At 47.7% G+C, this 14033-nt stretch overlaps 1 protein-coding gene across 3 annotated transcripts; it reads right to left on the bottom strand.

The window, feature by feature from the left end:
• On the bottom strand, positions 1140-13625 carry LOC106502777. 3 transcript variants are annotated; one of them, XR_001296430.2, is made up of 4 exons: positions 12530-13625; positions 6147-6238; positions 3209-3322; positions 1140-2763 (listed from the first exon to the last, which is right to left on the bottom strand). XR_001296430.2 is itself a non-coding variant. In XM_018057717.1 (4 exons), exons 1-4 carry the CDS (start codon positions 7703-7705, stop codon positions 2596-2598), a joined length of 411 nt encoding a protein of 136 aa, XP_017913206.1. In that variant the 5' UTR covers positions 7706-7749; the 3' UTR covers positions 1140-2595. The 3 variants fall into 3 exon arrangements, 2 of the variants coding, with proteins under 2 accessions (XP_017913206.1, XP_017913207.1); XM_018057717.1 differs by lacking the exon at positions 12530-13625 and adding an exon at positions 7669-7749; XM_018057718.1 differs by lacking the exons at positions 3209-3322; positions 12530-13625 and adding an exon at positions 7669-7749.

The raw sequence follows: 14033 nt of genomic DNA, 5'->3' as shown, positions 1-14033 counted from the left end.
AAATGATGTCTCTGCTTTTCAATATGCTATCAAGGTTGGTCATGGTTTTTCTTCCAAGGAGCAAGCATCTTTTACTTTCATGGCTGCAGTCACCATCTGCAGTGGTTTTGGAGCCCAAGAAAATAAAGTCTGTCACTGTTTCCATTGTTTCCCCGTCTATTTTCCATGAAGTGATGGGACCAGATGCCATGATCTTAGTTTTCTGAATGTTGAGTTTTAAGCCAACTTTTTCACTCTCCTCTTTCACCAGGTGCAGGCAAACATGACAACTATTTTCCCCAAAGCAGGTAACGTTCTTGAACATGTTCTGTACATTGAAAACCTGATGCAAATGGTCAGAATTTTCCCTCTTGCTGCCTTAGCTGCTGTCCCTGGCAGAGCCTGGTCCTGAGGACAGCCTTTCAGAAACACTGAATTGAGTTTAACTGAGCATTTTGGGACTTGAACGAAGAAACCATACAACATTATGATGTAGTTGGAGATAGTACAGATAATACAAAAGACCGATGTTGGCAGAATCCCCAAACTTGGGGCATCTGTGAGTATATTTGTCTCCCACGGGCTTTTGACAATTAGCCAGACCTCAGCTGGAATCCTAGCCCTGCTGCTGACTAGCTGTGTGACCTTGCGCAAGTTACATGGACTTTCTGAGCATCCATTCCTCATTTGCAAAGTAGAGCTCATGATAGTGCATTTGCTAAAACTGGTGTGAGGATTAGGTAAGACCTAAGTCTGAAAGCAGTGGATCCTGTGCCTGGCACATGGTGAGTGCTCAGAAAAGCTAACTCTGCTGAGGGGGGAGGGTTGAGACTGAGAACCAGGACAGGGTCTCTTTCCTGACCCTGCTCCTTAGAGGTGGTGATTTTAGGCAAGTCGGCTCTCTGAACCTCCTCTCTAACATCAGATGCTGATCCTGGTTGGGAGGCACTGGGAATGCATTGAATTAAAGAGAGAATACATCGTCCTGGAGCCTTATGTAGTGGCCCCTTCTGAACTAAAAGGGAGGAAAATGCAGAGACACTAGAACTCTCTGTCTGCGGGGGTCTCTCTCATTGTCGCTCTCAGGCCTCTCATCTCTCTGGACCACCCCCGCCCCGCCCCCTCCCCCCCCCGCGCCCCGCCAGGGCCTCTCTCTGCCTTCCCAGCCCTGCTTTCCATCAACTGCTCCCCATTCTCAGTCCCAGGTCTAAGGATGTCACACCCTGCAAATCTCCCCGATCCTTCACAACACGTCCCGTATGAAATCCTCATTGATCCACCCAGATGGCCCTTCTTAATTTTCTACCTTATAGCTTTTGAATAGGTCTCTTCCTTTTCTACACACACACACACACACACACACACACACACACACACACACAACTTTCAATTCTGGGAGGCTAAAGTCTGAGATTCATCTCTTGTTTCCCAGGATGGCTTACACAGAATGAGCTGAAATTTGCTTGTCAATGGCATCTGTCAGGATTATTGGGTTATTTGTAACGGAAAACACAACCCAAACTGACTTAAGTGTAAAAGGGAGTCATTGACTCATGTTAACTCAAAGGTCAAAGGGTTTCAGACATGGCTGAATCCAAATGCTCAAAGGAAAGTTTCTGGACGGTTTCTCTCTGTGACTTGGATCTGCTTTCTTCTTCAGTGGCTTCATTCTCGAACAGACCCTCCCCAAAGGGTAGTAGAGAAGCCGTCAGCCTCACTTTCTCTCTTAACAACCCTGGCAGAAAGAGCACTATCTCTTTCCTATTATCCCTTCAAAAGTCTAGGTCTGATCCCCATTGGTCCAGCTGGGATCATATGCCAAGCTCTGAGCCAATCACAGTGGTGGGGGTGAAGACATTCACTGATTGGCCAATATGAAAACATTATGCCTGCAAAGGGGCAGAGGTAGAATGCTTAGCAGGGTGGGAGAACAGGCAAGGGGGCGTGGCCGAGGGAAGGACTGATTTCAAGGAGAAGGAAGTGATGTCTGTAGTGCGATCAAGTAAGATGAGGCTGACACGTGGTTTCCTCCACGTGGAGACTGTTGAGTGCCTGATGAGCGCTGAGTTGGTAGGGTGACCAGTGAAAATGGGTGGGTGGAGGTGTGAACGTGTCCCAAACAAGTGTGTTGCTTGAGGGGTGACCTGTGGACTAGCAGTATCAGCTTCTCCAGGAAGTTTTGAGGAAACGTTGAATCTTAGGCGGCAGCCCGGACCAACTGACCAGACGCTGCATTTTTACAAGAGTCCGGGGCTGAGAAGGCTGTTCCAGGCTGAGAAACCCCCGCTCTGGGGAAACTGGCTGTGAAGCGGTAGAGGGAGGGGAGGAGAAAACTGGAGGGATTGTGGACTTGAGGGAGGGACCTTGATTTTTCCATAAAGGAGGGCCTGGAGCGTGTTCCATTGTGCGTTCTTAACAATGAGAAAAATTAACTTTCTGTTCACAACGTGAAACTTCATTCGTATTTTGCAGGACACTGTTTCAGATTTGCATAAATCAGATTCACGTAGATGTGAGCTGAATCTATTCGCTGCCTGAAGGAAGGAAAGTCGTGGTGGGGTTCTCTCCTGAGAGCCTCCCACTGTGGGTCCTTTGGCATCTGGAGGCCTCCCGGGATCACTGATTCTGGGCCAGGGGCTTTGGGTGTTGAGGGCCCCGCAGATACTTTCGCAAGAACCGAAGGCCGCTCTGACCCCTTTGCTCTTCCTTCTTTGTAACCCCATCTGGCTCCACGTGACTCTCCTCCGCGCCCACGGGGATTCTCGGGTTGTTCACAGAGATGTGCTGGCAAAAGGAGATTGACAAAACAAAGGCTGTCACGTGTATCCCTGGGCCAGAAGGGCCCTGAGAGCCACCACAGTCAGAGTGTCTTCAGGCCGGGGCCCCAGGGGCACAAAGGAGAGGAGAGAGGCCTGGGCTCTGAGGTCACTTTATGCGCGGTGTGCGGGGTGTGGGGAGACCCTTGGGGGCTTGGGACCCTCCCGTCACTGCGGGTCTCAATGCCCCAGCCTGACACCTCCAGGACGTGGTCTGCTGGCTGCCACCCTATGAGTCCCTCCTCCCAGGGGGAGTTGTAGAACCAGGGGGTGGTGAAGGGGCCCAGCTTCATGAATCCCAATTCCCTGCAGCACCAGTGGGGAAAAGGCCAGAGCAACATGGGGGACTCAGCATGGACGTGGCAGGAAGGAGAACCTTCAGGGCACCTCTCCTCCCTAAGGCCCTAACACACCTGTCTTCCAGCTCCTCTTGCTCTCACCGGAAGACCTGGGTTCGAACTCACTCTGCCTCCTTCCAGCTGTGTGGGAGTGGGCCAGGCAGTCTCTCTAAGACTCCGTTTCCTCATCTGCAAAACAGGGATACTAACAGCCACTTCCTAGGATGGTTGTGAGGAATACACGGAATGGTCCGTGTAAGGAGCACAGCACAGGACTGGGCATAAAATAAACAGCCAAGGTCTATCAGTAAAGAACCCATCTGCCAATGCAGGAAACATAAGAGATACAGGTTCGATCCCTGGGTCAGGAAGATCACCTGGAGAGGGGATGGCAATCCACTCCAGGATGCTTGCCTGGAGAATCCTACAGACAGAGGAGCCTTGTGGGCTATGGTCCATAGGGTCGCAAAGGGTGGGACACTCCTGAGAGACTTAGCATGCACGCAAGGTCAATTAACTATCATAATGTTGCTATTATTATCCTTGTCTTTCAAAGGGGGAGACTAAGGTTGTGTCCCCTAGGCTGAAGAATTGGGGTCTGACCCCAAGATTTCGGACTCCCAGCCACACGTTTAGTTACATCACTTCTCTGAGACTGTGTTTCCCATCTTTAAGATGGAGCTAAGGATATTGAACTTGAAGTCAAGCTTTGAAAATGAAACAAGATCAAGACCAAGTGCCCAGAACAGGGCTGTGCTGTTTAGTCTCAGTGCTGTCCAACTCTTAGCGACCCCATGAACCGCTATGAACCCCATGGACGCCATGAGCCGGCCAGGTTCCTCTGCCCAGAATAGAGCCCGGCATAAAAGAATATGCTGCTTTATACAAATGACCGTCAGTGTAAGAAACATGAATTTGCAGCATCATGGCTCCCCCTTGTGGCGTGATCTGGGAACTGTTGTAAAGCACGGGCTTTATGGCACGTCGGCTCGTAGTTATGGTGCCGGGGCCCTTTAGTTTGGACACATGGGCTTAGTTGTCCTGGGACCTGTGACCTCTTAGTTCTCCCACCAGGGAGCGAACCCATGTCCCCCGCTTTGGAAGGCGGATTCTTAACCTCTGGACCACCAGAGAAGTCCAACAAATTCCTTTAAGACTCAGAAACCAGTTGGCTCTACTGGAAAGCTTCTCACAATACATGAGTGAAATATCCTAAGATTCTCACCTCAGTGTCCTTTACCATTAAGTGGGATAGGGTGGGGACTGGACCACAACACAAAGAACAGCCTCCAAGGAAAGGGTCTGGCCTAGAAAACTAATGGAATGAGATACTTCAATGAACTGACCACCAGAGCGAAATATTTTAGGAATCCATCATAGTAGTCTTCCCTATTTGGTGACATAGCCTAGGAATCCTATAATACTGATCATCATGGAGTAAAAAAAAAAAAAAAAAATCAGCAATTTCACTAAAAGATTTATCATTATGGAGCAGGTGACTCCGGGAATCTCAGGACAAATCTCTTCACCATGGAGTTGAGGAGCCCCGGGCTGACACTGGTGACTCTGATGTGGGCTGCCCCCGGGACCCACTCACACTCACCACTATAGCATGGGCTGCTCCACACACCTGTCTCTAGCAAGAGTCTCTGTGGCACATGGCAGCCTGGACTCCCACCACCACCATCACTGCAGTGGGCGGTCTCGGGATCCCTACCGTGACACTGGTCCCTGGGGATTTGCCACCCAGGAAGCCAGCTTAGTGCTCAGTGTTGATCAAAGCACAGAATCTATGCCCGGTGGGCTGTCCATGGTCCCAAGATTTTACACCTGCTTTCAGGATTCTTGAGAAAGAACAGTTCAACGTGAAGATGGAGGAAGGGTGGGGGGATTGGGAGATAGTAGTAGGGCTAGATATGAGAAGAAAAAAAGTTAGGTTCAATGAGCCAGCTAATATAAGAGGCCGGGAAGTGTTTGTCCTGGGAAAAACCAGAAAGCCCACATTAACCGAGCACCTACTGTGCCAAAGAGCTGCATCTCTCATTTAATTCTCACAACAACCTTGCAATATAAGGACCACAGATAGAGAAGAGAAGGCTCAGTGGTGTGAATGAATTTGCCCAGGTTAGACGGGGTGGCAGAACTCTTCCTAAAATCTGGACTTTTGACTCTTCTCCTGAACAGCTGAGCGCTGGCAGGCACAGGGGCTATTGATCCCGAGACCCCTGAAATTTCTACTTGTGAAGCAAAGCACATTTCCCATAATTCAGGACTTCCCATTAGTGGGGGAAGGGGAGTTGGCAGTATCATGTTAATGATTAAAAGAAGCTCGGAGGGGAAGAATGCTTTTGAGGCCCCCATGGACTGCTTCTCCATCCTCGGGTCCCCACATATTGTCATGCCAAGTAACTAACCTGATGGTTTTAAATAGTTAGGTCAAGGGCAAAGAGGAGTAAACCGCTAGTGTTTTAGTTCCTCCTCTGCACTGGACACAGATATCTTCTCATCTAGTCATTGTACTATATTTCGTGCACGCCAGAATATCATTGATGATTATTCAATGTGCCAGCAAGAAAATTTTTTAATTGACTGTGGCATACCATTGAATATGGGACACACGCCAAGTTTAGAAATGTTACAATGTGGGGAAAATGTGTGTCTTGGAAGTGATATCTATGATAACTTTATGTTGTACATGCTAAGTCACATCAGTCGTGTCTAACTCTTGGCAAACCTACGGACTGCAGCCCGTCAGGCTCCCTGTCCACGGGATTGTCCAGGCAAGAATACTGAGTGGGTTGCCACGCCCTCCTCCAGGGGATCTTCCCGACCCAGGGACTGAACCGCAGTCTCTTACATCTCCTGCGTTGGCAGGTGGTTCTTTACCACTAGCGCCCCTGGGGAGCCCCTAGGATAACTTTATACAGGTATGATAATCACCCTGATCTGACAGATGAGAGGACAAACGTGGAGAGGAAGGAGGACTTGTGGGGCCACCATTCGATGCTCATACCTGAAAGTCCAGGCAGTAATACGGCTCAGATGATGTGGGCAGCCTGGAGAAAGGAGAGTGGAGGTTCCTAAACAAGCCAAAGGACTGGACATCTGATCAAGAGAGAGGGAGAGTGGTGGCGATGAGAAGGCAGGACAAGAGGTTAAGTTGACTGAAACACAGACTTATAAAACTCATTCATTTGTCCCTGTCATACATAGACTTATCTGGAAGAAGAGTATTCAAAACAACTGCTGGAAGATACATTGTAACCCCAATGTCCTACCATCTTCTAGCACAAGAGGGTACAGCATTCTCACCTTGGCAGGTGGTAATCCACCCATCCATCCATCCATTCATATGTCCTCCTTATCTCCCTTACTGTTATCTTTCTCCTCATCTTTCCACCCACCCACCTATCCATCCACCTAATGTTCCCCTCTCCCTTCCTTGTATCCATTCATCCTCCATCCATATTTATAGTTTTCTTTTTCTTTCCTTCTCCCATTCTGTTATCTCTATGTCATCTGTACACACCTCTCCACCATTCATCTTCCCACACAATAGTAAGAGACCCTTCTTTCCTTCCATTCATCCACTCATCCTCCTGTCCACACATGAACCCTTTCGCCCATTCATCCTTCTACCCAACCATCCTCTCTTCCTTCTTTCATTATTTTATCCATTTTCTTTCCATCCATTCATCCATCTATCCCTCCATCATCTTTCATCTTTCCAGTTTCTCTTATATCCATCAATTATTTTATCTCTCTTTCCTTCTATTTCCTTTTCATCTATTCATCTATCCACTTATATTCCCCTTTTTCCATTTTCCCTCCATCATATTCTGTCCACATTTCCTTATATGTATCTGTCCACCGATCCATCCATCGCTCCACTTATTCTTCCATACATGTTTCTGCTTTTGTCCTTTGCTCCATTCATCAATGTTCTTCCCTTTCATTTCCAGTTCATGTTCCAACAAAGTGTCAATAAATATAGAGTGCCTCCTCTGTGCCTAACTAGGAACTATGAAACAACACCAGAAAGAATATAATGCAGAGGTCCCTGATCTCAGGGCTCTACTGTTCTCGTGGAAGCAAAGAAGCAGACAATTACTAAACAGTCTGGCACAAGTGATGGGTAGGTGAGCGTGGGAGTCCTGAGGAGGGAGTCATTCTACCTGGGGAACAAAGCATCGGAGTCACACCTTGAAGGGCTGCAGGAATTTTCCAGGTGTAGAAGAAGGGCGTGGGAAGTCACTGGCAGCAAAGCTGTAACATCTCAAAAGGGCATGGAGTGTATGGGATGGCTGAGATCTATAGGCTGAAGCAGCCTGAGGGGCACAGAGGAGAATAAGGAAAGACCTGACTCCCAGCCTGGGGGGTTTGAACTTGATCCTCCTACGGAAGACTCTGAGCAGAGAGGTGTGATTCAGAAAAACCTCTCTGGAAGCCACGAAAGGGAGAAAACAGGAGTGGGTAAGTGGCTACTGCGATAGTCGAAGCCAGAGAGCAGGTCTCAGGCCCATAACACAACTTACGTTTTAGGAAGCTCAACTGTTGATTGATGATGTGCATCCAGAATAGGACCACTGGGCACAGCTGAAATACACATGAGCAGAGGCCTGTGTGGCAGGACACTTGGGCCTCCTTCCAGCCCAGCACAGCCCAGCCTCTGACTGGTTGTGTAGAAGTGAGTGGTTCTAGCAGAGTTTTTATAAACACAAAACTAATCTTCCTCTTCTGCAGGTGTCAACTGCTTAGCACACATCAATCTTAGAGTAAATGTCCCTTCCCCCACCACAGGGGCCTGGACAAAGGGCAGGACAACAAAGCCTGGAGAGGCTGGGAAGTCTGAAGATAAAACTGCCTGCCCTGGCTGCCTCTCTGTGCCTCCAGCTGCAAAGCCTCTCCAGGGAATCTCTAGGGTCTGCCCGGGGCCCACTTGGGCAAACTCACCATATTGGGTAGACGGCTGGGCAGGATCTGTCTGAGCATGACTTCTATGACAGCAGAGAGCTGGCTGGGGAGGGGAACAGGGCATTTGAAATAACAGCAGTTATAGCTTGCTGGTTACAAATGTTTCCTCCACTCCAGGGACTTGGAGTACTTGTAATATGAGTACTTAACATATAAGTAATATAAGTACTTGGCATATATTAACTCAGTTTTGTTGTTGTTCAGTCACTCAGTCCTGTCCAACTCTTTCGATCCCAGGGACAGCAGCACACCAGGTTCCACCGTCCTCCACTATCTCTCAGAGTTTGCTTAAACTCATGTCCATTGAGTCAGTGATGCCATCTAACAACCTCAGCCTTTGTCATCCCCCTTCTCCTTTTGCCTTCAATCTTTCCCAGCATCAGGGTCTTTTCTAACAAATCAGCTATTCACATCAGGTAGCCGAAGTATTGGCGCTTCAGCTTCAGCATTAGTCCTTCCAGTGAATATTCAGGGTTGATTTCTTTTAGGATTGACTGGTTTGATCTTGCAGTCCAAGGGGCTCTCCAGAGTCTTCTCCAACACCACAGTTCAAAAGCATCAGTTCTTTGGCTCTCAGCTTTCTCTGTGGTCAAATTCTCACATCTGTACATGACTACTGAAAAAACCACAGCTTTGACTATATGGACCTTTGTCAGCAACGTGATATCTCTGCTTTGTAACACACTGTCTAGGTTTGTCATAGCTTTCCTTCCAAGGAGCAAGTGCCTTTTAATTTCATGGCTGCAGTCACCATCCACAGTGATTCTAACTCAAATCACAACAATATTAAAAACACAAGATCACTTGGCTCCCTGTACCACTACTTCCTGGCTGTGTGACCTTGTCTAATTTACATAACATCTCTCTGCCTCTCATGTATAATACGTAAAATGGAGTCGCTGTGCAATAAGTGAAAGAAAGAGGTGGGCTAGAGGACATTCGACCACCTCACCAGCAGGGCTCCTGGCACCTCATAAATGGGTGGTGTCTTTTACACTGTTCATTTCTTTTTTTTTATGTTTGCTCATTTTTTTTTAATTGGAGGTTAATTGCTTTACAATATTGTGGTGGTCTCTGCCATACATCAACACGAATCAGTCACAATTATATCCATCCATCCATCCATCCATCCACTCACCATCCATCCATCCATCCGTTCATCTGTGTGTCCATCCTTCCAGCTACCCATCTTCCCACTCTTCCTCCCATTCATCTATCCATCCAACCATCTATGCCTCCTTTTCAGTCCTGTTCTCCAATGTATCTCCAGGTACAACTCTGTAGTGGCTGGCTCAATGTTTGTTGAATGAACAAAGGAGCAAATGAATGATAGTTACAAAGCAGCTTCTGTTCCCACACAGCTCACACACTCTTAATTACAGCATAGTGTGAGAAGTGATATACCGGAGATCCCGCCCAGGATCTCTCATGTGAGCACAGACAAGGGACCACGCAATGTTCTCTACAGGCAGGACCACTTTTAGCGAAGACATGTGCTTCTAGTAAGAAGCTACTCTCTTCTGTTTAGAAGCCTAAATTCTGTGGGGGAGAGATCTGAGCAGAAGCTGAGATGAGAGCAGATGCTCTAGTGGCTTGCTGGGATCCAGACCATGGCCCCAGAGAAAGCTTGGTAACCACCACTAAGCCTGGTACAATCCCCAACTGCACCCTGCACAGTGCCCAGCCCTCCTGGCACAGCACTTAGCCTGCTCGCATGAGCATCCTGGTGAAGATGAGCTTGGAGTTCTGTGGAGTGAATGGGACTTGGTTCGACCAGATCTGGGGCATCTCTAAGGGAACCTCAATGGTCACACCCACCTTGGAGCCACCGAGGAAGCTGAATATCTTGGACAACACATACACAGTGAACGGGAGTGAGAGGGCTGTGTGAACTGAGATCCCAGGGAGCCTCCAGAGGGAAGACCAAGCAAAAGGCATAAGAAGTCATGGCCAGAGCACACCCTGGGTCCCAGGCCAGTTCAGTTCAGTTCAGTCGCTCAGTCGTGCCTGACTCTTTGTGACCCCATGGACTGCAGCATGCCAGGCCTCCCTGTCCATCACCAGCTCCCAGAGTTTACCCAAACTCGTGTCCATTCAGTCGGTGATGCCATCCCACCATCTTAACATCTATCATTCCCTTCTCCTCCTGCCTTCAATCTTTCCCAGCATCAGGGTCTTTTCAAATGAGTCAGCTCTTTGCGTCAGGTCTGGGGGCAAATCACGGCTCGCCTTCTCTACCTCTGCAGCTCAGGCAACCCTCCCTTCCCAGAACAAATGTTTAGGGCTGCTCTCAAGGTTTCCCTGAAGCTTGGAAGCAAGCACTGGCATTTGTGGGTGAGAGACGTGGTCCAAATGCATATTTTTTAGTGATGCCTGCTGTTCCATATGTGGGCTTCCTGGGTGGCACAGTGATAAAGAATCCACCTGCCAACGCAGGAGATGCAAGAGACGGAGGTTTGGTCCCTGAGTCGGGAAGATCCCCTGGAGTAGGAAATGGCAACCCACTCCAGTATTCTTGCCTGAAAAATCCCATGGACAGAGGAGCTTGGCGGGCCATAGTCCATGGGGTCGCACAGAGCCAGGCATGACTGAGCAACTGAACACAGCACTCGGCACAGCTGTTCCGTGTGTATTTTACTTAATTTTGTTTTTGAATATATATTTAAAAGTAAGTTAAATGCTTTCACTTTACTTCTGCATAGGTAACACATTTTTATGGCTCAAGAGTCAAAATGCAGAAAAAGTGTACAGTGCCTCCCACCATACACATCTACACTCCCACACATGCAACTGCACTTAATCTCTGTTCTGTAAAATGCTCATGATAGCAATACACCCCTTCTGAGATTATGGTGAAGAATATATGAGATAATTCATGAATGCCCTTAGCATTGGAATATATTGCCCTGGAATATATCAATATTGAAAGTAAAATTTGCTCAGTCGTGGCTGACTCTTTGCAACCCCATGGACTATACGGTCCAAGGAATTCTCCAGGCCAAAATACTGGAGTGGGTAGCCTTTCTCTTCTCCAAGAAATCTTCCCAACCCAGGAATCAAACCAGAGTCTCCTGCATTGCAGGTGGTTTCTTTACCAACTGAGCTATCAAGGAAGCCCAATGTCAACATTAGGTACTCAATAATAGTTGTGCTGCCGTCATCTCATCATCTCTCTGGCAGGCAATTTGGCAATACTTGCCAAAACCTATAAATTATACTTCTGAGAATTTCTAAGTAAATAATTGAGGCTATGAACAAAGATTTGTTAGTCAAGATATTAATCACAGAGTTCTTCATAAGAGTGAAATTGGGAACAGCTCAAGCATCTGACAATAGAAAGATGGTTAAAATGTATCATTGTACAGTGATGTGATGGAAGAGTTACTGACATTCAAAATGATACTGAAAGAATTCTGGGAAGAACAGCCATTGTCTCTGGGTTGTAAATTTAGGTTTATGCTTTAACTTCCCCTTCCCCCAAGTTTGCTATAATAAAGAATGCAAAAGTGGCAGAAAAATAATAGATATACTCTCACAGCTGTCTCACTGTTAACAGTCATCCCGAAGGAGCTGATGTGTTTAGGCAGATACTGTGACGATTCCCTGCCAAGGCTAAACGTAGCCAAGGGACATTGTGCTGATGTTGAAAAACTGTCTACTACCTCCAGGAATTCGCTTCCATGCCCCACTTCTCTAGCTATGAACATTACTTAGTTTGGGAAACTGATTGTCAGTTTTGTCTGAAATTGCAGTTGGAAGTGGTTTAAAGGATAGACCTTCCATGATACCTGGATGATATCAAAGTTGATGATATTGAGCCTACAGAATGAGAAGGGTGAGAGAAAGTGAAAAAGATGTTCCCAGGCCTCTCAGCTCAACATTCAAACTGCAGTGTGACCTTTCTTCCATCCTGAGCCCTCCCATCCTTAATCTAGATTTCCATTCTAAGTCCCATTCCTACTAGCTCTAGATAAGGAAAGCATAAGCCAATAACAGATGGTTTCAGTTAACTGGGGTACTAAAGGAGGCTTAGGACATCAAATCCAAAGCATCAGTTGGTAACTATGGTGTTAGCTTATAATAACGATGCTGTTTTGATCACTGGGGTATTAAATAAGAACTAAGGTTTCAGTAGGAAGGGCTTCTGTTGTACCCCTTTCCAGGGCTATTTGCAATTCAGTAGGGGCTCAGACAAGACTACATAAATCCAAAGTATGACATCGTAACGGGGGGATACTGGGTGCTAGGTTGACAGTTTGGAGAAGAAAGAGATATCTAATGTTGCCTTCTCAATGTCAACCGTCTACACAGGTAAGTGAGATCTGAAACTCACAGCAGAGAGTGATATCTTTCAAATACCTGGAACCTCTACTAACCAATGCTTTGGGGGAACTACTTTATAGCTTAAGGACTCAAACTCACCAGCTGTTGAGTTTCCCAAAATGAACCGTGCTCTTTAGAACATCATTGATGTCATCAAGACTCCCATGGCCACAGACGCCCCCTAGAGAACCCTTGCAGAGCAAGCCTTCCAGAGCCAAGGACCCAGCTGCCTCCAGGAGGTGATCTTCGCCAGCAGGTAAGGCCTTGCTGCCCAGGAGGATCTTAAGTAGACTTTCATGCTCCCTAATCAGATGCTGGTTGTTGAGAAGGATGGCTCCCAGCAGCCCTTCCTGAGCCAAGATGTCTTTGTTGAGAGCATTTGTTTGGCTGGGAGGGTTTCCAGATCCCATTCCAGTGCCTCCTCCTAGGCTGTCATGAGCTGGTGGAAGCAACGCATTGCTGTTAACTGGTCTCCCATGATGGGGAGTCTTGCCATCCACTGGGGTTCCCATGTGGCCAGTGTTTCCCCATTTTACTTCTCCAGTGGAGCCAGGGTGGTCAGAGTTGCCATGTCCTGACTGCCCATGACCTAAGGATGTCCCAGCCTCAGACCTGCCATGATGATTATGTGACCCACTTCCAAAGTGACTGTGGCCAACAGTTATTCCTGCCCCTAAATGACCAGAATCTATGGATCATGAGGTCCCTGAATGAACATGATTAGATACCTTTCCTCCAAGCTGACTGTTTCCTCCTACTGATTCAGCCCCAGATTGAACAGAGCCATCAGATGGTCCAGGCTCAAGCTGACCACTCATCAAACCAGCCCTAGACTGACCTGATGCACCGGATGACCCAGCTCTAGGCTGATCCCGTCCATTCACTGGTCTAGTTTCAGACTGACTAAGATGATGAGATGACCCATAATCAGACTGGCCACTGCTTCCAGATGATCTTGCCTCAAACTGATTGTCACCAGCAGATTTTTCAGGCCCAGGCTGACCATTTGTTGGCCTTGCCCCAGACTGGCCATTCCCTCTAGATGACCCTGTCCCAATTTGACTATGCCCAGTAGATGACCTGTTCCTAGTCGTTAACCCTGTCCCCAGCTGATCCAAACCACCAGATTTCCCTGACTCAGGGTGCTCATGCACTGGCTCTGTGACAGGCGGACTGTAGCCACTAGATAACCAAGCCCCAGACTGTCCATTTATTGACCCTGCCCCAGGCAGACCATAACCCCTAGCAACCCATCCCCAGCTGGATCATTCATTAGCCCTGCCACAGATTGACCCAAACCACCAGATGATTTAGCCCCAGACTGACCATAATCATTAGATGACCTACCACTAATCTGACCCCTCACTAAACCTGTCCCCAACTGACCCCAAACCCTCAATAATTCAGACTCAGACTGACCACTCACTGACTCTGTCCTCGACTGACCATACACTCGAGATGACCCTCTCCCAACTTGATCACGGACACTATGTGACCCAGTCCAAGTTTGAACACTTATTAACCCTGACTCTGACTGACCAAAACTACCAGTTTTCCTTGACCCAAGTTCACCATTTATTGACCCTTCCTCAGATTGTCTGAA

This window comes from Capra hircus, chromosome 13 (assembly GCF_001704415.2).
Source record: "Capra hircus breed San Clemente chromosome 13, ASM170441v1, whole genome shotgun sequence".
Taxonomy (NCBI): Eukaryota; Metazoa; Chordata; class Mammalia; order Artiodactyla; family Bovidae; genus Capra; species Capra hircus.
This window is presented reverse-complemented; position numbering and strand designations above follow the sequence as displayed.